This window comes from Protopterus annectens, chromosome 1.part0 (assembly GCF_019279795.1).
Source record: "Protopterus annectens isolate FY-2018-M chromosome 1.part0, PAN1.0, whole genome shotgun sequence".
Classification (NCBI taxonomy): domain Eukaryota; kingdom Metazoa; phylum Chordata; order Ceratodontiformes; family Protopteridae; genus Protopterus; species Protopterus annectens.
The window spans coordinates 539,725,460-539,753,064 of record NC_056725.1 but is presented as its reverse complement, the minus strand read 5'-3'; the positions used below and the strand labels follow the sequence as shown (position 1 = coordinate 539,753,064).

Genomic DNA, 27,605 nt, shown 5'->3' with positions numbered 1-27,605 from the left:
ATATCCTCAGAAAACAGATGCCCAAAACCCCTATCACCCACAGTATCAGCTGAAGAGTGAACAAGTGAGGATAGATAAAAGGCCCCTTTGTTTTGTGTGAGAAGGTCCACTAGGAGAAGTAACTTGCGATTGTCCCTAGCCACATGAGAAAGAAGGGAGAACCAATGCTATCTGGGGCCAAAAGGGAGTCACTAGCAAGATTCTGGGAGAGTCCTGCCTGATCTTGTGCAAAACTCTCCAAATCAAAGGAGGTGGAGGGAAGGTGTATAGAAAAGTACAGTTGTGTACCTACCATAAATGTAGATGTTCGAGTGTATTCACTGTTGCAGTCATTACAATTGGGTTATCCTGCTGGCAGGCTACCCGCAGTCGGCCTGAATTCCAAAGTCTAGGTCCGGTGTTGGTTGCTATCGCCTACTCCCTGACATCAGTGCGCCAGGGGTATAAAAGATGCAGCAGACGCCATTTTCTTCAGTTTTTCTTGCCCCAGATGTCAGGTGTCCCCAAAAGGGTAGGCTAAAATATGTCTATAAAGCATGCATGCACCAAGTAACAAGTTTCCTTCATCTACAAGCAAATACACCACATAGGTTGTATAGAATAGAGAAGTACAGATAAGATCCAGCAAAGATAAGGGGGATGGTGGGTGAGTAACCTGGACTGCAACAGTGAATACACTCGAACATCTAGATTTATGGTAGGTACACAACTGTACTATGTTCATCGTGTTTCACTGTTGCAGTCATTACAATTGGGTTGAATCCCAAAGCTAAGGTTGGGAGGCTGGAACTAAATAGAATTAGGAGCGGCTATGAGGCCCTGCAGGACTGCAGTGGCAAAGCCTGCCCTGGATTTGGAGTAGAGTGGTAAATGGTAGTGCTTTGTAAAAGTGTGCACTGAACTCCAGGTTGCAGCCTCTAAAATGTCTTTGGTTGGAATTCCTCCGAGGAAGACTGCTGAAGTGGCTGCTGCTCTGGTGGAATGTGGCCTAATGCCCTTAGGCACTGATTTGCCATGTTGAGAATAGCATAAACGAATGCAGTGACCTATCCACTTTGAAATAGTCTGCTTTGAGATAGCCTTTCCTTGTGATCCTGCAGCATATGCTACCAGTAATTGCTCAGTCTTTCTGAAAGCTTTGGTTCTGTCCAAGTACAAGCGCGGTTGTCTGTGTATGTTCAAAGAATGCAGAAGTTTCTCACCCTTATTCTGTGGGTTTGGATAAAAAGGTAGGCAAATGAATAGTTTAGTTGAGGGCCACACTGGACACTACCTTAGGCATAAATGTGGGGTTTGTCCTTAGAGAAACCCTATCTGGATGGAAAATGATAAAAGGTTCCACAGCCATGAGTGCTTGTAGCTCTGAGACTCGTCTAGCAGATGTTATTGCTAGGAGCAGAGCTGTTTTCCATGATAAAAATTTTTATACCAGCTGTAGCGGCTGGCTCAAAAGGAGGCAGAGTGAGTTTTTCCAAGACATAATTGAGGTCCCATGCAAGTATTGGTGATCTCCTTGGAGGCCATAAGTTTTTGGCTCGTCTGAGGTACTGCCTTAATAAAGGATGAGAAAAATAGGTGGCTCTATATTGTAATGAGCTGAAATGGCAGAGGCATGAATCTTAATTGATGCAAAGGATAGGCCTTTGTCCAGCATCCCAGTTAAGTATTGCAAAATCTGAGGGATATTTGGAACAATCATGTCAATTCCTTGTGCCTGGTTCCAAGCAGAGAATCTCTTCCATTTTTCTGCATAAGATTTTCTGGTACTGGGCCTCCTGGCCTCCAAGATAACATCCATCACCGCTTTAGAGAGAGGTGTGTTTTGAAAAGCTACATTATCCGTCATGCTGCCAGTTTTAAGGTCCTGAGTTGGCTGTGCAGGATCTGATTGTTTTGTTGGGGTCAGTAAGTAAGGAATTTGAGGTAATGTCCATGCTGGGCATTGAGTCAAGTTCCTTAGGATTGGGTACCAGTGCTGGCGTGGCCAGTCTGGGCAATCAGTATCATTGTTGGCTTCTCTTGTCTGACTTTTAGGAGTACCTTGGGTAGGAGAGGCAGTGGGGGAAAGGCATATACTGTTAAGTTTTTCCATCTCAAAGATAGAGCATCCACTCTCCATGCTTGCTTGTGATAAGTCCTTGTGCAGAATATCTGTAGTTGGCAATTGTGAGGGGAGGCAAATAGATCTATGTCAGGGCACCCCCAATTCCATGTTATCATGTTGAAGACATGTGGATCCAATTTCCACTCGTGGGGATCCATGATGTTTCTGCTTAATTCATCTGCCAGAGTATTTCTCCTTCCTGGCAGGAATTGTGCTTGCAGATGTACTTGGTAAGTCAATGCTGTGTCCCACAAAGTCATGGCTAGTCTGCAAAGGGGGTAGGAATGTGTGCCTCCCTGCTTGTTTATGTACCACATGACTGTAGTATTGTTCGTCTTTATCAGTAGTTGTCCTGGATGAAGTAGGTCCTTGAAGGCTGTCAGGGCATTTTGAACAGCTAGCATCTCTTTTTGATTGATATGCAGATGCATTTAGATTGCGGACCATGAGCCCTGAATACATCTTCCTGCCATGTGGGCCCCCCCAGGCATAATCCGATGCATCTGTTGTCAATGTCTGTCTGGCTGGGGGTATGGTGAATGGCTGCCCCTTGTTGTGGTGACAGGCCTTTGCCCACCATCGAAACTCCTGTTGCAGGCAGGGAATGAGTGTAATTACTGCTTCCAGCCTGTGGCAATGTTGAGTCCAAACACTTTTTAGATACCATTGTAGTTTCCTCATATGCAGTCTTGCATATGGAATTAATAGAATGCAGGATGCCATGAAGCCCAAAGCCTGCAGAATTTTTCTTGCAGTTAACTGGGTGTTTGTTGCCAACTTTTTGAAATAAGTAGTCAGTTGTCTTTGTCTGGCGTGAGACAAGTAATCTGGGCAGTTGTATTTAATCTTGCACACAAATATCTCTTGAGAGGGTACAAGTTTTGATTTCTTTTCGTTTAATGTGTACCCTAGGCATGTTAATAATCTTTTTACAAATGCCAGATGCTGTAGCAGAATGTCCTTCTTCTCTGCTTGAATAAGGCAGTCGTCCAAGTAAGGCTATATCTGAATTCCTTGCCAACTTTTTGAAATAAGTAGTCAGTTGTCTTTGTCTGGCGTGAGATAAGTCATCTGGGCAGTTGTATTTAAGCTTGCACACAGAAATATCTCTTGAGAGGGTACAAGTTTTGATTTCTTTTTGTTTAATGTGTACCCTTAGACATGTTAATCATCTTTTTACAAATGCCAGATGCTGTAGCAGAATGTCCTTGTTCTCTGCTTGAATAAGGCAGTCGTCCAAGTAAGGCTATATCTGAATTCCTCTTTGTCTGCAAAATGCAATTACTGGTGCCAGGCATTTTGTGAAGACCCTGCGCGCAGTAGATAAGCCAAAGGGCAGTTTAGAGAATTGGTAGTGCATTGAGCCAGCTATGAATCTGAGGTATCTTCTGCATGATTGCCTAATTGGGATGTGCAGGTATGCCTCTTTTAGGTCTAAAGTTACAAGCCAAGCCTTCTTGCCCAGCATGGGCAGAAGATGCTGCAGTCTCAACATTTAGAATTTTGGAATATCCAGGTATGTGTTTAGAATAGAAAGATCCAGTACTGGCCTCCAGGCTTTGTCCTTTCTGGACACCAAGAAAAGTCTTGAGTAAAATCCTTGTCCCTGTTCTTAATGAATGGCCCTCATGTCCATGAGGGATGAAACTTGTTTTTGTGCCTCTGTCCATTGACTTTTTGGCAGGTCTGGCATACCGTTTGCCCTTGGCAGGGTGTGAAAGTGGAACCTGTAACCTTGTGACACTATGTTCAAGACCCATTTGTCCTGGGTGATTAGGTGCCAGTTTTGAGAAAAATGCGCTAGTTTTCCCCCCTAAAGGAACTGCCAGAAGATAAGTGCTTGGTGCTGGCAGGGAGAAGTCATTGGGACTGCTTTCTGTATGGCTGTGATTTGTCTTATCCGCTTTTGGAGGTAGAAGCACCCCATTGTTTAGACCTGTATGAGCCTTGGGGATGGGATCTGCCTCTAGGGCATCTGTATCTGCCTCTTTGTGGCCTGTCTGACACTGGAAAGGACCAATTCTTTGTAGGCCAGTGTCTGCTAAATCTTGGAGGCTGTACCTATAAGAAATCCTTCACTGTTTGCATAGACTTGGCGTTGTCCTCCATTTTCTTCAACACCTCTTCTGCTTTAACACCAAACAAAGTATCATGCTGTAATAGGGCATCTAATAATTTGCTTTAACATGATCAGGCAGATTCTGTTCTTTTAACCAAGCATGCCTCCTAATGACAGAACCCGTAACAGCGGCTCTGCAGGAGGCCTCCAAAGAATCAAAACCACATTGTAAAGTATGCTTTCCAACTTGTTCAGCTGCATGCAATAAATCCTGCATTTCTTTATTTTCTGCACATTCAGAATTTGCCAAAATTTTCTGTTTAAGCAGTGACATAATGTATTGCTGATATTTAAGCATATGAAACTGACAATTTAAAGCCCTTATAGCCAAGGTGGCAGAAGTGTCGATCTTTTTTTCCCCATCTGTCCAGTGCCCTGGAATCTCTGTCAGAGGGGGTAGGATTTTTTTGCAGTGGAAGCCTTGACCCCCTTGGGACCCTGAGAGATAGTTTCTGGGTCAGCAACAGGGTTTTTAAAAAGAAATTTGTGGGAGTCTGGAACCCTGTAGTATCGGTCTGGCTTAACAGGAGCTGGAGGTAAGGAGTCAGGAGTCAGACTGGACTCTGAAAAAACATCATCTGCAATGTCTAGCACAGGTGGAATAGCCAGGGGTCTGTGCTGAGGCAGTAAAAGAAAGTCTCTGAGCCTTTTCTTAGATTCTGAATAATCTTGGCTCTCCCAGTGGAAATGTTCCCTTCATGGTATGCAATGTTTCCCCAAAAGAATAATCCTTAGGAGGAGAAGCTGAGGGGATAGATTCTTCAGCATCAGAATCCTCATAAGGAGGAAGAGAGCATTCCTGATCAGAAGAGGAATCAGATGAAGTGGAAACCTGATTTGAAGATTCATATTCTACCTCTTGCCTAGGCTTCTTGTCAGGAGGGGGATGAGAACCCCTGATCAAAGTAATCAGGTCTTCGGCCATTTTGAGCATCTGCTTTTTAGGCATGGAGGCCTGTCCATGGGGCTGTTGTACTTGTTTCTTCGTCTTTAAAGCTGATTTTAGTCTTTGCCTTTGAAGCTGAAGTAGTTTTAACATATAATTGTGTAGGCCTGAAAACGCCCTCAGAAGCCGATGCCTGCTCAGCGGCTCCGGACCCATCTGAGGGAATGGTTTCTGAAGGTCCAATACCTTGAATTTCTGTAGGCCTGGTTGACTCCACGTGGGAGTCGGTATCTGCCTGCGGCTCTAAAGTAGCGGTCGTCAGCGGCTGCGAAAGCGCCTCACTGAGAACCGGTGACGGGCCTAGAAGCCGCCTTGTCGTCGGTTTTGGACCTTGGATGCCTGTCCTTCTCTTTTTCTTTACGTTTTTGTAAACTCCGGTAGTCAGCTGTTCTGACGGCATTACATAATTGAATCTTCTGCCAAAGTAATGAAATGCAAAATCATACCGACGCTTAATAGTGCGTTGGTTAAATCTAGCACAAAACCGACAACTAGCAACGTTGTGGTCAGGGCCTAGGCAAGGAATACAGTAAGAATGAAAATCCTTATGAGGTTTTTGCTTCCCACAAGAAATACAATTACTAACTTTTTCTGACATTGGTCTGGAGCAACAAAAAAGTTTCCCCAATGGGGTACTTAGCTTTTAATGAAGACTTTGGATCTGAAATTCGAACTTGAAAATCTCAGGAGTTGGCCAACCGACACTTGCGAACTGCTTTTGCTTTGGGCACCGCGCGGCAAGAAAGACTGAAGAAAATGGCGTCGGCTGCATCTTTTATACCCCTGGCGCACTGACGTCAGGGAGGAAGCGACAGCAACCGATGCCGGACCTAGACTTTGGAATTCAGGCCGACTGCGGGTAGCCTGCCAGCTGGACAACCCAATTGTAATGACTGCAACAGTGAAACGCGATGAACATCATCCCCTTACAAGGAAAAGGCACAGCCGTCCACTTTCCAAACCATAGGACTTGGGACGCTGAACAGAGTAGAGGAAGTGGTCTGTTCAGAAGGGAGGCAAAAAGCTCTACCTAAGGAATACCCCACCGAAGGACAATGTCCAGAAACACATGTCTGTGAAGCATCCAGTCATGAACTTGTGTGCCGGAACTACTCAGAGTGTGCCGCTAGACTGCGCTCCAAGGGAATGTAAACTACCTGAAGAGTCACAGGGAAGGAAAATCATTACTCCTCTTAATTCTTCATGGAAGACTGACATCGCTGATGTCCAATTGTAGTTTATATCTTTTTATTTGGAATAAGCAGTTGTGATAAATTCTTCACACAATTGTACTAGTACACTTTCCCTTTTTCTGGATTTTGGGTTGTTACATAGTTGTTTTTGTGGATTGCTATATTTAACCCTAACAAAGTTATTAGAAAACTTAGATTTTTACACACTTTGCCCCCCCAGGGACTAACAAAAAACAGCCACTGCACTGAGTGCAGAAGTTTGCTCCCCCTAGCCTTTGGGCACAGATGGAAACATTCCTGGGAAGGATCAAGAGTCTATGGAAACCTCAGAAAGCAGCCCCTTGCTATGAAGGCACTGAGGGGGGGCAAAGTGTGTAAAAATCTAAGTTTTCTAATAACTTTGTTAGGGTTAAATATAGCAATCCACAAAAACAAAAACAACTATGTAACAACCCAAAATCCAGAAAAAGGGAAAGTGTACTAGTACAATTGTGTGAAGAATTTATCACAACTGCTTATTCCAAATAAAAAGATATAAACTACAATTGGACATCAGCGATGTCAGTCTTCCATGAAGAATTAAGAGGAGTAATGATTTTCCTTCCCAATACCAAATTACCTCCCACGTCAAAATGTCTGCTAAAAACACAATTGTAAAGTACTTAGCATTTTGCACATGGGCAAATTACTCTGGTGCTGGCTCACCTTTTGGCCCTTCTTCAACGAAGACTGACTAATGGTAGGTCAAGAGGGAAGTTGTGGGATACTCAAAAGTAACAGTTTTGGCCCCAAGCACCATAATCCATGACCAGGTGTCTCAAGAGTCTGCTCTTAGACTATGGCCCCTTAGCACAAACAAATTACTCAGGGATATGGCAGTACAAGCAGTAGAATGCACCCCCCCACCCCCAAGTAGGTAGCTAGGGTACAGTTACATGCTTTTAGTCTGCTACTATTCAAATACTTAACTGTGGACAATACATATCCCTGTGAGGATTAAGAGGCTGTGGAAAACTTAACAGCCAGATCTCCTTCCAGTTATCTGAACTAATTTCCCCAATGAAAAAACTCCAGTCCCTTCCTCAAGCCACAAGGAAGCTCCTCTCATCAATCAGACCAGGACAATTTTCTCTGCTGCTATGACAGTTAGGAACTGAAACCACTCCATCCTCAGCCACAGGGAGTGATAAAAATGGCTGGAATCATGTGGAATTGTGGGAAAGCACACAACAATCTGAGACACTGGAGACAGAATGCTTCTACCATCACATCCCTCTGTCCTGCTGCATCAAACAGAAGATAAGACGGACCACTTTTTCATCATCAGCAAGTAAATCAATCCTCAGGAATGCTCAACTTCTAGAAGACCATAACAAGTCATTGCCTCTAAGTCTAGAGGTCTACTGACAAAAGGCTGTCCAGTTTGCGTTCAGATGTTAAGAGAAGCATCATTTTGCTACACAGACTGTACAGACCTAGCTTTTATGGCAATTACAGGTTGGAAAAGTTGCCTAAATGTGTAAAAGGCTCCCAAAATCAGTTTTCTGAGGTTGGAATGGATAGGGAGCCCCCCTCCTACTCCATGGAAGGTCAAAAGCCACACAGTGTGGGAGCTTAGGAGGGCATTTTGGCCAAAAGAAAAAGTGTGTCCAGTGTTAAACTCTAACAAATTTGGTTACAGCAAGGGAAGACTCACAAGGCTGATGAGAAACAACTTCCTCACTAGGTCAATAACAACCTGGCACAGTTTCCTGAACAATGCATTTTGTCCAAAAATGGGCATTCAGGAACCCATTCCTAACATCTTCTTTAAAGGAAGACGATTACAGCCAGGCCATCTTGTTTAGTCACATAACAACAATCCTGTGGTTCTAGCCAAGGTTTACCACTAGACTCTTTCAGAACACCACGACTTTGCATGGTTTCTGAATATGCAGCTCCAGGATTTATAGAACCACAAACTTAGAATGCGGGCAAGTCTGTTCAGGTTCCCGGAGGATGTGAGCCAGTGAGAAAAGAATGACCTTTGTGCATGTCTGATGATTAGTTTATCAAACACTCGCTTTACCAGCTGTACCTCAAGTTGAAAAAGGTATGATGAAAAGCAGATTGCCTTAAGAGTCAGTGTAGGAGGGTAACAAACTTATCTGCCACACTTCAGCACAGCTCTGAACTGCTCCAGAACCTTTGCTGGACCAATGTCTAAAAACAAAATCAGAAATGGGAGCGTCAGTGAGGTAATCTGCCCAAGTCCACCAGTGGCTTCTGAAGGGCATCTGCCTTTTTTTGTCATCAAAAAAGCAGAATCAGGGAGCCTCTGTGCTGCTAAAGTGGCATGTCTAATGATGGACTCCAGTGAAGGAATGACCCGGAAACACTACTGCAGGGAAGGGACAGGAGGCCAGTTTAAATTGCTACTACCCAGACTAGGAAACTCTTTCCAAAGGGAAAGAGATCCTTCAAATCCCTCAAGAACCACGGAAATGAATGACAGCAACAACTCTGGTGGCTAAAGCACAAGTTCAAAACTGATTGATTCTTGGTGTTAGGAATAAGTACCAGATCAGAGTAGACAAAGGCAGCACTGTATGGGGAAAAAGTACAGTTTTGTACCTACCATAAATGTAGATGTCCGAACTGGATAGCATCTGCAGTCATAACAAGTGGGTTGTCCTGTCGTCAGGCAGCCCTTCAGTCGGCCGGATTCCAAAGTCCGGGTCCGGCTTCGGTTGATGTCGCACTCCACCCGACGTCATCTCTGTTGGTCTTCGGGTATAAAGGCATCAGCCGACGCCATTTTCCTCAGTGTTTCTTGCCCCAGATGCCAGTAGCCCTCTTGCAGGCTAAAATTTGGATAGATGCCAATGTTTCCAAATGGATAGAGGTAAACACAACAATAAGCATGTATGTACATATACAAAAACAAATACACCATAAAAGACTCCCCCCCCAACAGCTAGCTATTAGAAGGGTAAACACCCTAGGAGTACCACAGAGGGGATGGTGGGAGGGTAATCCTGACTGCAGATGCTATCCAGTTCGGACATCTACATTTATGGTAGGTACAAAACTGTACTATGTCCTTCATGGATGCATCTGCAGTCATAACAAGTGGGTAGAATACCATAGCCAACTAGGGGAGGAGGATAAAGGTAGATTATGGAGTGTTTAGGATCCCTTGCAGTACAGCAGTGGCAAACCCTGCTCGGGATCTGGAATATAGAGGCAAATTATAATGCTTGGCAAATGTATGCACGGAGGTCCAAGTAGCCGCCTCAAAAATGTCTTTGGTTGCCACTCCTCGTAAGAAGGCTGTGGTAGTGGCTGTTGCTCTTGTAGAATGAGGTCTTATGTTCTGTGGAATTGGTTTTCCATGGAAGGAGTAACAGAATCGTATGCAATTTCCTATCCATTTGGAGATTGTCTGTTTGGAAATAGCTTTTCCTTCCCTTCCTGTTGCATAGGCTACAAAAGTTGGTCAGTCTTTCTGCTATTTTTGTTCTGTCCAAGTAGTAGGGTGGCTGTCTATGTCCAGCCAAGGTGTGCAGTATCCTTTCCCGCCTGTTTGGTGGGTTGGGCACGCAGGCAGGAAGGTGGATTGCCTGGTTTAAAGACACTCTGGATACCACCTTAGGCATAAATGTAGGATTAGTCCTCATGGACACTCTATCTTGGTGGAAGATTAGGAAGGGTTGCACTGCCATTAAGGCCTGTAGTTCTGAAACCCTCCTTGCTGAAGTAATTGCCAGTAGGAAAGCAGTTTTCCATGATAGGTGTTGTAGGTCTGCTGTTGCTGCTGGTTCAAAGGGTGCTAGTGTCAACTTTTCTAGCACAAAGTTTAAATCCCAAGCTGGTAATGGTGGTTTCCTTGGAGGTTTTACATTCTTGATTCCTCTGAGGAATTGTCTGAGCAAAGGGTGCGTAAAAACAGGTGTATCAAAGCTGTATTCTGCTGAAATAGCTGATGCATGTATCTTGATGGAGGAGTAGGACAGGCCTGAATGAAGAAGTTCGGCCAGATACTCCAGAATGTTAGGCATATCTATGTTTGACACATCTTTTCCTCTATCCGTACTCCAGATGACAAACCTTTTCCATTTTCCAGCATAGTTCCTTCTTGTTGAAGGTCTGCGTGCTTCCAGAATAATGTCTTTAACTCTTTGGGAAAGTTCTGGAATAGCTGCTGTTATGTGATGTTCCATGCAGTCAGTTGTAAGGTTTTTAGGTTTGGATGTATGATGCTGTAGTTGTTCTGTGTTAACATCAAAGGCATCAGGGGAATTGTCCACATATTGTTCGAGACATGCTCCTCAGTAGTGGGTACCATTGTGGTCTTGGCCAGTTGGGTGCTATCAGGATTATCCTTGGGCGTTCTTCCTTGATTTTTAGTAGTACCTTGTGTATCAAAGGAAGAGGCGGGAATGCATATGCTGTTAGGCCTTTCCAGTTGAAAGAGAGCGAATCCACTTTCCATGCTAATGGGTGGAATGTCCTTGTGCAGAATTTTTTGAGCTGGTGATTGAGAGGTGATGCGAATAGGTCTATCTGTGGCATTCCCCATTTCTTTGAGATGGTCTTGAAGATGTCTGGATGAAGCTTCCATTCGTGGGCATCCGAAGTGGTTCTGCTTAATATGTCTGCTAGGGTATTGTCTTTCCCTGGTACAAATATTGCCTGTAACTGGATGTTGTAGCTGAGTGCCAGGGTCCACAGCTCCAAGGTCATTCTGCATAGGGGGTATGAATGAGTGCCTCCCTGTTTGTTGATGTACCACATGACTGTGGTGTTGTCTGTCCTTATCATCAACTGGCCCTCTTTGAGAAATGGTTTGAACTTTTGGATTGCCAGTTTTACTGCCAGCATTTCTTTTAGGTTGATGTGCAGTTGAAGTTGATCCTGTGTCCACAATCCTTGCACGCATTTGTCCAGCATGTGTGCCCCCATCCTAGGTCTGAAGCGTCTGTTGTGATGGTCTGGCTTGCTTGACATATGCGAAAGGGTAGGCCTGGGTTTGACTGGCATGCCTGAGCCCACCATAGGAACTCCTGTTTTAAGCATGGAATTAGTGGGATTTCTGTTTCTAGACTGTGTCTGTGTTGGGACCATAAATTCTTTAGGTACCACTGTAGTTTTCTCAAATGTAGTCTGGCAAATGGAACCAAGATTATGCATGATGCCATGAAGCCCAAGGCCTGCAGTACTTTTCTTGCTGTTAACTTGTTCAGTTTTGTTAGTGCCAAGAAGTATAGAGGGAGTTCTTTTTGTTTTTCTGTAGTCAGGAATGCCATTTGTTTTACTGTGTCCAATTCCGCGCCCAAGAAAGTCCTTGTTTGGGATGGTATTAGCCTTGACTTTTGTAAATTGACTGTGTATCCCAGTGCTTGTAGCAAGTAAATGACCCTTTGTAAATCTGTTGTCAGCTTGCTTTTGTTGTCCCCTTGTAGCAGGCAGTCGTCCAGGTATGGGTAAATTTGAATTCCCTGAAGTCTGCAATGGGCGATTACTGATGCCAGGCATTTTGTGAATACTCTGGGCGCAGTAGATAAGCCAAAGGCAATGCTGAGAATTGATAGTGCTCTGATCCTGCAAGAAATCTGAGGTATCTTCTGCAGATTGGTCGAATGGGGACGTGCAGGTATGCCTCCTTGAGATCTAGAGTTACCAGCCAAGACTCCTTGCCCAGCATGGGAAGAAGTTGCTGTAGGGTCAGCATTTTGAATTTTGGGACAATGATGTATGTATTTAAGGTGGACAGGTCGAGAATTGGTCTCCAACTTTTTCCTTTCTTGGAACTAGGAATAGTCTGGAGTAGAACCCCTTTCCTTGCTCTGCTGCTGGCACTCTTTCCACAGCTCTCATGTTTGCTAACTCCATTATCTGGCGTAGAGCCTCTGTTTTTTGATTTGGAGGTAGATTTGGCATTCCTCTTTTGACTGGAATAGTGTGGAAGTGAAACCGTAACCTTGATCTATGGTTTGTAAAATCCACTTGTCCTTTGTTATGTAGTGCCAGTTCTTTGAAAATAAGGTTAACTTTCCGCCTAGAGGAGCTGCTATTTGTTCCCTGGTAGGCGGGTTTAGGGTTAAGTCACTGTGGTTGTGTTGATGTAGTGGCAGTGGCGTGTCTGTGCCTCTGTTGTTACCTTGCCACTGTCTTCCTCTGTAGGCACCTCCTCTGGATTGGTTTCTGCCTCTGGAGCGTCTATTCCTGCCCCTTTGAAATTTTGTGGAGTCAGGAAAGGACCAATTTTGGCAGGCCAGTTCCTGCTAAACCTTGGGGTTGAACCTGCAAGAAATCTTTAACAGTTTGAACAGATTTTGCCTTTTCTTCCATTTTCTTCATAACCTGCTGGGCAGATGTACCAAACAAACTTGTCTTGTCCATAGGAGCATCTAGCAACTTAGCTTTAACATGATCCGGTAAAGCTTGTTCCTTTAGCCATGCATGCCTTCTTATCACTGTGCCTGTCATGGCTGATCTAAATGAAGCCTCCAGTGCATCATAGCCACATTTTAAGGAATGGTTGCTAACCTGTTGTATGTTATTTACCATATCTAATACATATTTCTTATCAAGAGATTCATCAGTGGTTAATTTTTAGTTAACTGATCCAGCATAAACTCTTGGTATTGTATCATGTGAAACTGACAGTTTAAAGCTCTAGCTGAGAGAGTAGCTGAAGTGTAGACCTTTTACCCCATCTGTCTAATGACCTTGCTTCCCTTTCAGAAGGAATAGGGTTTTTAGCTATGGTCGGCTACTGCCTTGGGGCCCTGGGATATAGTTTCTGGGTCTGCAAGTGGAGCCTTGTAAAGGTGGTGATGAGTATCTGGCACCCTGTAAAATCTGTCTGGTTTGGTAGGGGCTGGGGTAAAGAATCTGGAGCGGAGCAAGCATCATTGAAAGCATCATCCACCACAGAGAGAACAGGGGTATAGCCAAGGGCCTGTGCTGAGGGAGGTGCAGAAAGGTCCTAAGTCTTTTCTGGAGTCTGAAAAATCCTGTTGCTGCCATTGGAACTGTTCTCGCATGGCATGCAAAGTTTCCCCAAAGGAAAATTCTTCTGGTGGGGAAGCAGCTGGGATGGATTCTTCAGCATCAGAATCTTCAAAATTGGAGAAGGAGCCTCTGGCTGGTCAGTTATGTCTGATTCATCAGCAGAATCATCAGAGGACACTGGCTCGGGGCTCTGCCCTAGGTCTCTTCTCTGGGGGCTGAGAGGCCCTGTCTGGGTGAGATTGAGATCCTCTAATTAGAGAAATTAAATCTTCTGCCAAGGTAAGCATTTGAGAACTAGAAGAGGGCCTGGATGGGGGTGGTTTAACAGGCACTGTTTTAGTAGTCTTGGCAGCTTTAGCCCTGGCGAAGGCCTTAATGGACATGGCTGCTGGAGGCCTAGCAGCACCACGTGCTGGGGTAGAAACATCCAAGGGGATGGTGTCTGATAAGTCAACCACCGTAGTGGGTAAAATTTCTGAAGTCGTTTCAAGAGTTGTAGCAGGGGCCTCAGTTGTAGGAATAGGTTCAGCTGTACTTTGTTCAGTTTTCTCGGTTTTGGCCGAAACCGAGACACTCGCGGTTTGCTTGACCAAGGTTTCGGCCGAAACCGTGGACCGCGAGTGTTGGTCTTTATCTTTGCGTTTTTTGCCAGATTGGGTAGTCGGAGGATCCGACGGCATAATGTACGCAAAGTCAGAACCGAAAAACTGTTCTGCGAACTCCGACCGACGCCTAAGCGTTCGTCGGTTGAAGGAAGCACAGGCCGAACAGGCTGCTACGTCGTGGGCTGGGCCTAAACAAGGCAGACAGTAAGAGTGGAAATCTTTATGAGGTATTTGTTTCCCACAGTTTAAACAATTGTTAACTTTTTCTGACATCGGCTGAGGCAAGAAAGAGTCCCCAACGGGTACTTAGCTTTAGAAGTCTTCGAAGTAGTATTCGGTAGAAGTAATCTCTGGATCCGACCGACCGGCACTTGCGAACAGCTTCTGCTTCGGGCGCCACGCGGCAAGAAAGACTGAGGAAAATGGCGTCGGCTGATGCCTTTATACCCGAAGACCAACAGAGATGACGTCGGGTGGAGTGCGACATCAGCCGAAGCCGGACCCGGACTTTGGAATCCGGCCGACTGAAGGGCTGCCTGACGACAGGACAACCCACTTGTTATGACTGCAGATGCATCCATGAAGGACATCGTGCCATGGTTTTTGTGAGCTTGAGACCAAACTCCATCATAATGTAATCTCAAATCTAACAAAGGAAGCTCCCAGTGGACAAAGAGTTACTTAATGCATTAGCCTCGGTACAGGATGATCAGATGGAGCCTCCTTGACTAGGTCCTACTGGGCCTTGTAGATGAAACCCAGGAGGAAGGACTAGAGTTTGAAGTACTGCTGATCAATGACAGGATGACAAAATACTAGTCACTAGGATTACATCTGTCAACAGAGAGTTTTGTGATCTAAAAAGGGAGATGATGAACCCACAGGATAGGAGCAATGGGTGTATTTCCCCAACCCAAAGATCTTTGATTGAAAGGAACAATTTGAGCTTAACCATTCACAAGCTGAGAGTGAACTCACCACCGGAAGGGATATGGGGGCTGGTTGTCCTGCCATAAGGAGGCTTGGGCCTCTTCCTACCAGTGCTTCTGGTAATGCTCTATTATGTTCCTCTGACTCTGAAGAGGACCCACTTGCTGGTCTCTACACTAAGAGCCCTGAACTAATATGCTTAACTAAGTTTGCTGTTGAGCAGAGAGGCTGAATCACTGGCACGTAGGACAGTTAACACCAAATCATGACTCGCACATTTCCTGCAACCAATCAGTACAGCCAACACTAGTGTTTTATCTTAAAAAGATATTACTGTTCATCTTGACTTGTCATTTAGAAGCCATACAATGCTTATGTTGGCTTACCCATGCACCTTCAATATTTTAAACTTAGAACCTTACCAATAATTATAAAAACACTGAGACGTCAACTGTGTGAACGGCAAAAAACAGGCTTTGCAATGAACATACTCATCTATTCAGCACAATACATCATGGCACACAATGGTAAGAAATATTATCCAGAGGGCATTCATACTTCCTTCCAGTCCCCTTCCACCTGCAAAGACCCTCCTCCTTTTCTCTTACTTTAGATCTATATTTGGGCTGTGTGTTATCAGCAGGCAAGAGAGGGGGGCCAGTATAAAACAGTTAAGCACAGACTCGGATGGTCTGGTGCATTCCTGCCTTATATGAAGCTAGGTTGACAGGCCTGAAATAGGCTTGAAGTTGTTTTTAAACTGCACAATCCAGCACCCACAAGGACTGGTTCCACACAGAAAAATGTACGTTTAACATCTGGGCTGACCTCTCTGACTACAAGTCTGGAAAGACCAAAAAAAATTATTCCACTCTAGCCAGCAAGTTCTGAAGGATGTAGAGGGGGACACCTGTTCCAAACTGGCCACTAAATCATTGTCAGGGCCTAAAGAAATCCTATGGAAACTGGCTACATGTGAATATGCTTCCAGTACTTAACAGTTGGGTTTAGACACTCTGGGCACACCTTACCCTCAAATGAAAATGCTTCTCTCACAGACTTCTTACTGGTGGTTAATTATGTAAGATGCTCTACCTTGCCAGCTAAGGAGGAGTCTGCAAGTTAAGTGAGACAGCCTCATGGACAGATTTAGCAGGAGGATATGATCCATGTCTGACCTTTACCATTCCACGTTTGTAACACCAACCAGAGGACTTTCTTGCCAGTCCCTGGTATTGACATCCTCCATAGCTGCCAATTTTACAGAAAGCAAAGACCTTAGCTGTCTCCTTTTTCTTCAACTGGTGGCATAGCAGAAGTTTTGGCAATCAAAGTAATGTTTTATGTTGGGTGCCTCACCCAAGAAACAGAGAATGTGTCAAAATGGTTATCTAGCTTGTCATGTGGTAACTGGAGGAATGACTAGTAGGTCTTAGCAATCTATACACTAAATGCTGAATTTTTTCATTGATGAATCCAAACAGAACTCGATGTGTGCAGGCAGCAGAGTTACAAATAGGCTGCTTGAACTCTAATCTGATTCACAGCATGGCCTACAATGGGAGAACCAATGTGCACCCTCCAAATGAGGAAAGACAGAAAATTCAGTAATGTAAACTGGTAAATATCAAAGAAAAAATGTTTACAGTTACAAACAAAAGAAAGCCATCCCAAGACACAACATTTTAGCTCAATAAAATAAATGCCTATGTGGCATTACAGACTTGGCATTTTCCATTAAAAAAGTCTTACCATCTGTGGGTCATTTGATCTGCTCACCCAACCCGAAATCAATTTCAGAGTCTCTCTCTTAACCGTCCTCATACTTCTGATCAAAGGCTGTTTTGTGACCATTTCACCTGCAGTTGGGGGTGGGAGAACAAAAATTTAATTTGATAATCAGGTAAACTGGTACAAGGACCCTTTACAGCCGCAACTCAGACCAACGGCTATAATTTCATAAAGACAGTTTAACAAAAAAGTGAAACTTTACTTCAGATGCAAAGAAATTAAATATGCACAATTGAGCAAATACACAGTGCAACAAAGACTGAAAATGTAGTACAATAACTATAAACAGGAAGTAGGTAAAATAAAACAGCAGTGCTAGAGAGAAGGGATTTTTGTTAGCTGGGAAGCAGCTGAACTGTTTTTAAACTGTTTAAGTACAGAGTTTCTAAAAAAAGAAACCTCCATTACATTTCAGATTATGAGGTGGAAGAGTTTCAGATGGCTGGTGAAAGTTTTGAGAAAGGTGGCTATGCCACCAATTCACATGTTTTATGATACATCCTTGTAGTCTTGTCCCTTAGCTCTAGAACATCTGACTTCTGCTTTGAGGCCCATAACATAAGCATTTACAAAAGAACAAACCTGTGATCCAGCTGTGGGGTGTCTCGATTCCAAGAAGAGATCTCATGGGACTGCTTCCAGGAACCACTTTACCAAATGACAGGTAGAGTAGATTACCGACAGATTTGGTAAGCACGCAACAGTTAACAGTTGTGGGAAGCTCTGTAGAAAAGGAGTGGAAAAGAAGCCTCCCCTATCCTAGAATACACGCCTAGCCTATAATAATTAAATAAAGTGTGGACAGAAGACCAGGTATTTTGCCTACTGAACGGCCTGTGTTATTTACTATCTAATAAAGCCAGTGGTTAACACATGTAAGCCCTAGTAGAGTGGAGCATGATCTGTCCTTGCAGGAGCTTTTCATGGGAAGAGCAGCAGATGATGATGCAATAAGTCAGCCATTTACAAACTGCCCATTTAGTAACCAAGTTATCTTCCTTGCTAGAGGTAAAGTTGTTCTATTTTCCTAAAGTCTTGGGGTTTGTGCAGGTAATATCACAAACTGCCTGTGCACATTAAGGAGTGCACGAGAATGTCCTCAATTCTGATGATTACATGAAAAAAATGGCAAATAACTGGTTTGATTCAAAACCAACTCTCAAACTACGTTAGGCATAAAGGAAGGGCTTCCAGTTTGGTCAGTGCTGAAAACTGAAATGGGCTCCTTGCATTCAGAAATATTCTAGTTGATGCAATGGCCACTAAAAGGGCAGTTTTACATGTTACAATCTTCAAATGAAAAGCTGTAGCCAGTTCAAATGGACTTGTACCTTTTGATGGAAAAATTGAGTCAAAATCCCATGGTCGATCCACTGCTGTTTGGGGTGGGGAGGCTTTAAGAGGGGAGCTCTTCTGAGGAACTGTTTTATTGCTAACGGACAAAAAAGTCGGTCTACTGGCAAACAGACTAAGATGGCAGAAAAAAGCATTACTGACACACAAACTAGCTCAGCTGCAAACAGATGAGCAAAATATTGCTGAATCAATGGCACCACTGCTTATGTGCCAGCCTCCTCCTTTGGCACCAGATGGAATTCATTTTGTTAAGCAGGACTTATAGTACTAGGCCTCCTGGCATCCACTGCACATTCAGTAAGAACATGTGCCCAAAGGGTAAAAGCATCAGAACAGCCAGGCTGTTAATTTCAGTATGGGGAAGCATGAATGTGACAAGGTTTTACAGGTCTCCAGCGTTTACCTTAAGGCCAGTAAATTACTTGCTTTATGATGCGTTTCCATTAAGAGTTGGATGACATTTCCCACCTATAGAAGAGCTGCCAGGCAGTAACCACAATTACAAGGTACATCCATGGGTAGTGTCATCCACGCCTAAATTTACCATGTGCATGGCACACAATTCAGCATATGGCGAAGTTAGGCAATGGCAGAAAAAGCTATCATCCCACTCTGCTGTACCATATGGATTTTGCTGAGGACTGGATGTTTTTGTTAGTGCATCTTTTGAATGATTTACCTTACTTGGAACAGTTTAAGGAAAAGCTGGTGAATATGAAGAAGAGGTTAAAACCCTCACAGCTGTTGGGTTTAAGTTATGGAGTTCACAGTGCCCTGTCTGTCTCAGGGGCACAGAATAGTCCACTCCAGTTATATTATTATAGTGGTCAACAACAGCAAGACAAAGTACAGTTGTGTACTCTTACCATAAATGTAGATGTTCCGAGTGTATTCACTGTTGCAGTCATTACATTTGGGTTATCTGCCTGCAGGTAGCCCTGAGTCGGCACGAATACCAGAGTCTTAGGATTTCTGCAGATGCTGTCGCCTCTTCCATGACATCAGGTCGTCAGGGGTATAAAACATGCAGCCAACGCCATTACATCAGTTTTTCTGGTCTCAGATGTCAGGAGCCCACAAAATAGGAAGCAATTACATGGCGTGGAACACCTCCAGTAAAAAGTAAATACCATTGCCATAAGATATGGCCAAAAAGAGGATAGGTGGAAAGAATAGAAAAGTCAGGGGGCTGGAGGGAGGGTAACCAGGACTGCAACAGCGAATACACTCGTACATCTACATTTATGGTAAGTGCACACAAAGTACAGTTTTGTACCTACCATAAATGTAGATGTCCGAACTGGATAGCATCTGCAGTCATAACAACTGGGTTGTCCTGTCGTCAGGCAGCCCTTCAGTCGGCCGGATTCCAAAGTCCGGGTCCGGCTTCGGCTGATGTCGCACTTCACCCGACGTCATCTCTGTTGGTCTTCGGGTATAAAGGCATCAGCCGATGCCATTTTCCTCAGTGTTTCTTGCCCCAGATGCCAGTAGCCCTCTTGAAGGCTAAAATTTGGATAGATGCCAATGTTTCCAAAAAGATAGAGGTAAACACAAAAATAAGCATGTATGTACATATATACAAACAAATACACCATAAAAGACTCCCCCCCACCAGCTAGCTATTAGGAGGGTAAACACCCTAGGAGTACCACAAAGGGGAAGGAGGGAGGGTAATCCTGACTGCAGATGCTATCCAGTTCGGACATCTACATTTATGGTAGGTACAAAACTGTACTATGTCCTTCATGGATGCATCTGCAGTCATAACAACTGGGTAGAATACCATAGCCAACTAGGGAGGAGGATAAAAGTAGATTATGGTGTGTTTAGGATCCCTTGCAGTACAGCAGTGGCAAACCCTGCTCGGGATCTGGAATATAGAGGCAAATTATAATGCTTGGCAAATGTATGCACGGAGGTCCAAGTAGCCGCCTCAATAATGTCTTTGGTTGCCACTCCTCGTAAGAAGGCTGTGGTAGTGGCTGTTGCCCTTGTAGAATGAGGTCTTATGTTCTGTGGAATTGGTTTTCCATGGAAGGAGTAACAGAATCGTATGCAGTTTCCTATCCATTTGGAGATTGTCTGTTTGGAAATAGCTTTTCCTTCCCTTCCTGTTGCATAGGCTACAAAAAGTTGGTCAGTCTTTCTGCTACTTTTTGTTCTGTCCAAGTAGTAGCGTAGCTGTCTATGTACATCCAAGGTATGCAGTATTCTTTCCCCTCTGTTTTGTGGGTTGGGAAAGAAGGTAGGTAGGTGGATTGCCTGGTTTAAAGACACTCTGGATACCACCTTAGGCATAAATGTAGGATTAGTCCTCATGGACACTCTATCTTGGTGGAAGATTATGAAGGGTTGCACTGCCATTAAGGCCTGTAGTTCTGAAACCCTCCTTGCTGAAGTAATTGCCAGTAGGAAAGCAGTTTTCCATGACAGGTGTTGTAGGTCTGCTGTTGCTGCTGGTTCAAAGGGTGATAGTGTCAACTTTTCTAGCACAAAGTTTAAGTCCCAAGCTGGTAATGGTGGTTTCCTTGGAGGTTTTACATTCTTGATTCCTCTGAGGAACTGCCTGAGCAAAGGGTGCGCAAAACCAGGTGCATCAAAGCTGTATTCTGCTGAAATCGCTGATCCATGTATCTTGATGGAGGAGTAGGACAGGCCTGAATGAAGAAGTTCGCCAGATACTCCAGAATGTTAGGCATATCTATGTTTGACACATCTTTTCCTCTTTCAGTGCTCCAAATGACAAACCTTTTCCATTTTCCAGCATAGTTCCTTCTTGTTGAAGGTCTGCGTGCTTCAAGAATAATGTCTTTAACTCTTTGGGAAAGTTCTGGATTAGCTGCTGCTATGTGATGTTCCATGCAGTCAGTTGCAACGTTTTAGGTTTGGATGCATGATGCTGTAGTTGTTCTGAGTTAACATCAAAGGCATCAGGGTATTGGCCACATATTGTTCGAGACATGCTCCTCAGCAGTGGGTACCAGTGTTGTCTTGGCCAGTTTGGAGCTATCAGGATTATCCTTGGACGTTCTTCCTTGATTTTTAGTAGTACTTTGTGTATCAAGGGAAGAGGTGGGAATGCATATGCTGTTAGGCCTTTCCAGCTGAAGGAGAGCGAATCCACTTTCCATGCTAGTGGGTGGAATGTCCTTGTGCAGAATTTTTTGAGTTGGTGATTGAGAGGTGATGCGAATAGATCTATCTGAGGCATTCCCCATTTCTTTGAGATGGTCTTGAAGATGTCCGGGTGCAGTTTCCATTCGTGGGCATCCGATGTGGTTCTGCTTAATATGTCTGCTAGAGTATTTTCTTTTCCGGTACAAATATTGCCTGTAACTGGATGTTGTAGCTGAGTGCCAGGGTCCACAGCTCCAAAGTCATTCTGCATAGGGGTATGAATGAGTGCCTCCCTGTTTGTTGATGTACCACATGACTGTGGTGTTGTCTGTCCTTATCATCAACTGGCCCTCTTTGAGAAATGGTCTGAACTTTTGGATTGCCAGTTTTACTGCCAGCATTTCTTTTAGGTTGATGTGCAGGTGAAGTTGATCCTGTGTCCACAATCCTTGCACGCATTTGTCCAGCATGTGCGCCCCCATCCTAGGTCTGAAGCGTCTGTTGTGATGGTCTGGCTTTCTTGACTTCTGCGAAAGGGTAGGCCTGGGTTTGACTGGCATGCCTGAGCCCACCATAGGAACTCCTGTTTTAAGCATGGAATTAGTGGGATTTCTGTTTCTAGGCTGTGTCTGTGTTGGGACCATAAATTCTTTAGGTACCACTGTAGTTTTCTCATATGTAGTCTGGCAAATGGGACCAAGATTATGCATGATGCCATGAAGCCCAAGGCCTGCAGTACTTTTCTTGCTGTTAACTTGTTCAGTTTTGTTAGTGCCAAGAAGTAAAGAGGGAGTTCTTTTTGTTTTCTGTAGTTAGGAATGCCATTTGTTTTACTGTGTCCAATTCAGCCCAAGAATGTCCTTGTTTGGGATGGTATCAGCCTTGACTTTTGTAAATTGACTGTGTATCCCAGTGCTTGTAGCAAGTAAATGACCCTTTGTAAATCTGTTGTCAGCTTGCTTTTGTTGTCCCCTTGTAGCAGGCAGTCGTCCAGGTATGGGTAAATTTGAATTCCTGTAGTCTGCAATGGGCGATTACTGATGCCAGGCATTTTGTGAATACTCTGGGCAGTAGATAAGCCAAAGGGCAATGCTGAGAATTGATAGTGCTCTGATCCTGCAAGAAATCTGAGGTATCTTCTGCAGATTGGTCGAATGGGGACGTGCAGGTATGCCTCCTTGAGATCTAGAGTCACCAGCCAACACTCCTTGCCCAGCATGGGAAGAAGTTGCTGTAGGGTCAGCATTTTGAATTTTGGGACAATGATGTATGTATTTAAGGTGGACAGGTCGAGAATTGGTCTCCAACTTGTTTCCTTTCTTGGAACTAGGAATAGTCTGGAGTAGAACCCCTTTCCTTGCTCTGCTGTTGGCACTCTTTCCACAGCTCTCATGTTTGCTAACTCCATTATCTGTTGTAGAGCCTCTGTTTTTTGATTTGGAGGTAGATTTGGCATTCCTCTTTTGACTGGTAAAGTGTGGAAGTGGAACCGGTAACCTTGATCTATGGTTTGTAAAATCCACTTGTCTTTTGTTATATAGTGCCAGTTCTTTGAAAATAAGGTTAACTTTCCGCCTAGAGGAGCTGCTATTTGTTCCCTGGGAGGCGGATTTAGGGTTAAGTCACTGTGGTTGTGTTGATGTAGTGGCAGTGGTTGTGTCTGTGCCTCTGTTGTTACCTTGCCACTGTCGTCCTCTGTAGGCACCTCCTCTGGATTGGTTTCTGCCTCTGGAACGTCTATTCCTGCCCCTTTGAGATCTTGTGGAGTCAGGAAAGGACCAATTTTTGGCAGGCCAGTTCCTGCTAAACCTCGGGGGTTGAACCTGCAAGAAATCTTTAACCGTTTGAACAGATTTTGCCTTTTCTTCCATTTTCTTCATAACCTGCTGGGCAGGTGTACCAAACAAACTTGTCTTATCCATAGGAGCATCTAGCAACTTAGCTTTAACATGATCCGGTAGAGCTTGCTCCTTTAGCCATGCATGCCTTCTTATCACTGTGCCAGTCATGGCTGATCTAAATGAAGCCTCCAGTGCATCATAGCCACATTTTAAGGAATGGTTACTAACCTGTTGTATGTTATTTATCATTTCTAATACATATTTCTTATCAAGAGATTCATCAGTGGTTAGCTTTTTAGTTAACTGATCAAGCATAAACTCTTGGTATTGTATCATGTGAAACTGACAGTTTAAAGCTCTAGCTGAAAGAGTAGCTTTAGTGTAGACCTTTTTACCCCATCTGTCTAAAGACCTTGCTTCCCTTTCAGAAGGAATAGGGTGTTTAGCTATGGTCGCGGCTACTGCCTTGGGACCCTGGGATATAGTTTCGGGGTCTGCAAGTGGGGCCTTGTAAAGGTGGTGATGAGTATCTGGCACCCTGTAAAATCTGTCTGGTTTGGCAGGGGCTGGGGGTAAAGAATCTGGAGCGGAGCAGACATCATTGAAAGCATCATCCACCACAGAGAGAACAGGAGGTATAGCTAAGGGCCTGTGCTGTGGAAGGTGCAGAAAGGTCCTAAGTCTTTTTCTGGAGTCTGAAAAATCCTGTTGCTGCCATTGGAACTGCTCTCATGGCATGTAAGGTTTCCCCAAAGGAGAATTCTTCTGGTGGGAAGCAGCTGGAATGGATTCTTCAGCATCAGAATCTTCAAAATTGGAGAAAGGAGCCTCTGGCTGGTCAGTTAAGTCTGATTCATCGGCAGAATCATCAGAGGACACTGGCTCAGGGGGCTCTGCCCTAGGTCTCTTCTCTGGGGGCTGAGGGGCCCTGTCTGGGTGAGATTGAGATCCTCTAATTAATGAAATTAAATCTTCTGCCAGAGTAAGCATTTGAGAACTAGAAGAGGGTCTGGTTGTAGGGTGTTTAACAGGCACTGTTTTAGTAGTCTTGGCTGCTTTAGCCCTGGCGAAGGCCTTAATGGACATGGCTGCTGGAGGCCTAGCAGCACCACGTGCTGGGGTAGAGACATCCAAGGGAATGGTGTCTGATAAGTCAGTGGCAACCACCGTAGTGGATAAAATTTCTGAGGCCGATTCAAGAGTGGCAGCAGGGGCCTCAGTTGTAGAGATAGATTCAGCTGTACTTTGATCAGTTTTCGGTTTCGCCGAAACCGAGACACTCATGTTTGCTTAACCATGGTTCCGGCCGAACCGGCGGACCGCGAGTGTCGGTCTTTATCTTTGCGTTTTTTGGCAGATTGGGTAGTCGGAGGATCCGACGGCATAATGTACGCAAAACAGATCCGAAAAACTGTTCTGCAAACTCCGACCGGCGCCTAAGCGTTCGTCGGTTGAAAGAAGCACAGGCGAACAGGCTGCTACGTCGTGGGCTGGGCCTAAACAAGGCAGACAATAAGAGTGGAAATCTTTATGAGGTATTTGTTTCCCACAGGTTAAACAATTATTAACTTTTTCTGACATCGGCTGAGGCAAGAAAGAGTCCCCAACGGGGTACTTAGCTTTAGAAGTCTTCGAAGTAGTATTCGGTAGAAGTAATCTCTGGATCCGACCGACCGGCACTTGCGAACAGCTTCTGCTTCGGGCGCCACGCGGCAAGAAAGACTGAGGAAAATGGCGTCGGCTGATGCCTTTATACCCGAAGACCAACAGAGATGACGTCAGGTGAAGTGCGACATCAGCGAAGCGGAACCGGACTTTGGAATCCGGCCGACTGAAGGGCTGCCTGACGACAGGACAACCCAGTTGTTATGACTGCAGATGCATCCATGAAGGACATCTGTACTATGTTCTTCATGTTTCACTGTTGCAGTCATCACACTTAGGTTGAGTCCCAAAGCTAAATATATAGCCATTTAATATTGATTTATTCTCTTTTACATCTAACATTGTACTATATATTATAAATTTAGAATTTACCCTATATAAAAACGTAGCTAAAAAAGTGCTTCATAATGTATCTCATGGCCATGGGCTAGTTTATGTTTGGCTAAAGCACTGTTAACATAACCAACCCTGATGGCATATAGGTGTTCTCTCATTCTAGTACGGAAAGCCCTATTGGTTTTACCGACATAGAATGAGAGACATACCTGGCACACAGCTAAGTAAACCACATGGATGGTGCCACAATCAGAAGAGACACGGAATCTAAAATACTGACCTGTATCTGGGTGCGTAAAACTATCACCTACACTAATATACGGACAGAAAATTACATTTTCCACAGGGTTTAGTCCCTGTATGATTCACATTACAGTGCTTATCAGATGAATAGCAAAGTAATCTTTTAAGGTTGGGTTTATTTTTATACTGAAACCTTGGTCTATCCCCAACAACATTTCTTAAATCATTATCAGTAGTTAAAATATGCCAATGATAATTAATAACTTCCATTATATTCTGATTATCTGCAGTATAAAACATAGGTATCTTCAAATATGAAGTTCTACTATTTTGCTGGTACTGAATATGTGCATAGGCAGAAAAATATGGTGCGGCTCTATTTTCTCTCAATTGGTTTATGCTTTGTAGACCATTCTCTATCTCTGAAGATTTATAGCCACATTTAGAGAGTCTTTCTTTAAATACATTAATTTCTTGCTGATAGCCATCCTCTGTTGCATTAAGGCGTGAAATTCTCATACCTTGCCCTTTAATAATGTTACTAAAATATATTGAGGATGCATGCTGCACCGATGAAGGAATGTATTTCTGTAGCATTTTTTTCCAACAACACCTGTATTAACATAGGTGTTCATCACTCTCTCTATAACATACACATCCAAAAATTCTATTTTGGTAGTGGAAAAATTAGATGTAAACTTGAGGTATGTGGTCATACTGTTCATTAATGTAATGCTCTTTTCCAATTCATCGACGCTACCATCCCAAAGGAAAAAAAAACGTCGACAAAATGGCGATAAAAAGAAACTTGTTCCTTGTACCAGACATTGGGGAACAGTTCTTCCTCTTCCCATAAAGCCAAAAACATGTTGGCATAGCTACTGGCACAAGTGCCCATAGCCACGCCATCATGTTGGATATATATATTCTCATCAAAGATAAAGACATTATTCTCGAGTATAACCTTGAGAAACATACAAATAAGATCTACTTTTTGTTCTGTATATACACTATGTTTTGTAAGATATTTCTTTATGGAAGTTATACCTATACCATTTGGGATGATGGCAAAAAGGGACTGTACATAGAATGTCACAAATAGCATATTTGCTTTCATCTCAGTTTTACCAATGAAACCATATAAATCAGATAAGAATTGCTTGGTATCTTTAAGTATAAAATTATTCTTATCGAATATAGGTCTAAGCTGTTTTTCCACATACAGAGAGAAAGGTTTGGTGCACCATCCCCTACCAGAGACAATAGGTCTCATGAGGGGGGGGGGGGGGTTACCATCCTTATGAATATCTTTGGTATTCCTTGAATAATGGGAATCATTGGGTACTCTACTTCCAAAAATTTTGCTAGTTCACTAGTTATAATGTGACTATCTACCAATTCAATTATGGTTTTATAAATAGTATATTTAATATTCTCTAACCTCTCTTTATTAATAATACTGTAATGTGTGTCATTATTGAGCATATCCAACATTGCCCTATAGTAACTTGTTTTGTCCATAACTACTAGGGGCCCACCTTTATCTGCAGGTCTAAAAATTAGTGCATCATGTTGTAATCTTGATAAAGCCTTCCTCTCATTAAAACTAAGGTTATATCTATTTTTCTTACACTTTTGAATTAATTGACCCTCATTGTAAAAGTTATATACATCCTCTTCTACCAGACTATAAAAGTCATCAATTGAATTTGTTTTTCTGGTGTAAGGTAAGTCATCTGGGCAGTTGTATTCAACCTTGCACCCAGGAATGGAATTATTTGAGAGGGTACCAGTTGTGATTTATTTTCGTTTATGGCGTACCCTAGACAAATTAGAAGTCTTTTTACAAATGCCAGATGTTTTAGAAGAGTGTCCTTGTTTTCTGCCTGAGAAATCGGCCAGGTATGGATAAATTTGAGTATTTCTTTGCCTGCAAAATGTAATTACTGGTGCCAGGCACTTTGTGAAGACCCTGGGCGCAGTAGATACGCCAAAGGGCAGTGCAGAGAACTGGTAATGCAAATAGAATGCTTTGAAGCAGAGGTATCTTTTGCAAGATTCCCTGATTGGGATATGCAGGTAAGCCTCTTTTTAAGTCTAGAGTTACCAACCAGGCATCCTTGCCTAGCATAAGTAGTAACTGTTGTAGAGTCAGCATTTTGAATTTTGGAATGTCCAGAAATGTATTTAGAATGGATAAGTCCAGAATTGGACGCCATGATTTGTCTTTTCTGGGTACCAGGAAAAGTCTTGAATAAAAACCTGTCCCTTTTCCTTTTCTGGTAATGGTTGAATAGCCCCCAAATTCATGAGGGACATAACTTGTTTCTGGGCCTCTGCCCACTGATTGGGAGGCA

At 43.7% G+C, this 27,605-nt stretch overlaps 1 protein-coding gene across 3 annotated transcripts in view; it reads right to left on the bottom strand.

Annotated features, from left to right (window-relative positions):
* Positions 1 to 27,605, bottom strand: part of XPO1 (exportin 1) — a 1,770,162-nt gene that overhangs the window by 254,696 nt on the left and 1,487,861 nt on the right. For 2 of the 3 annotated variants that reach the window (XM_044061196.1, XM_044061211.1), the window contains exon 18: positions 16,649 to 16,758. In XM_044061196.1, coding sequence (XP_043917131.1) covers positions 16,649 to 16,758 — 110 coding nt within the window. The remainder of the gene's footprint in view (positions 1 to 16,648; positions 16,759 to 27,605) is intronic. The other variant, XM_044061203.1, reaches the window with a different exon arrangement.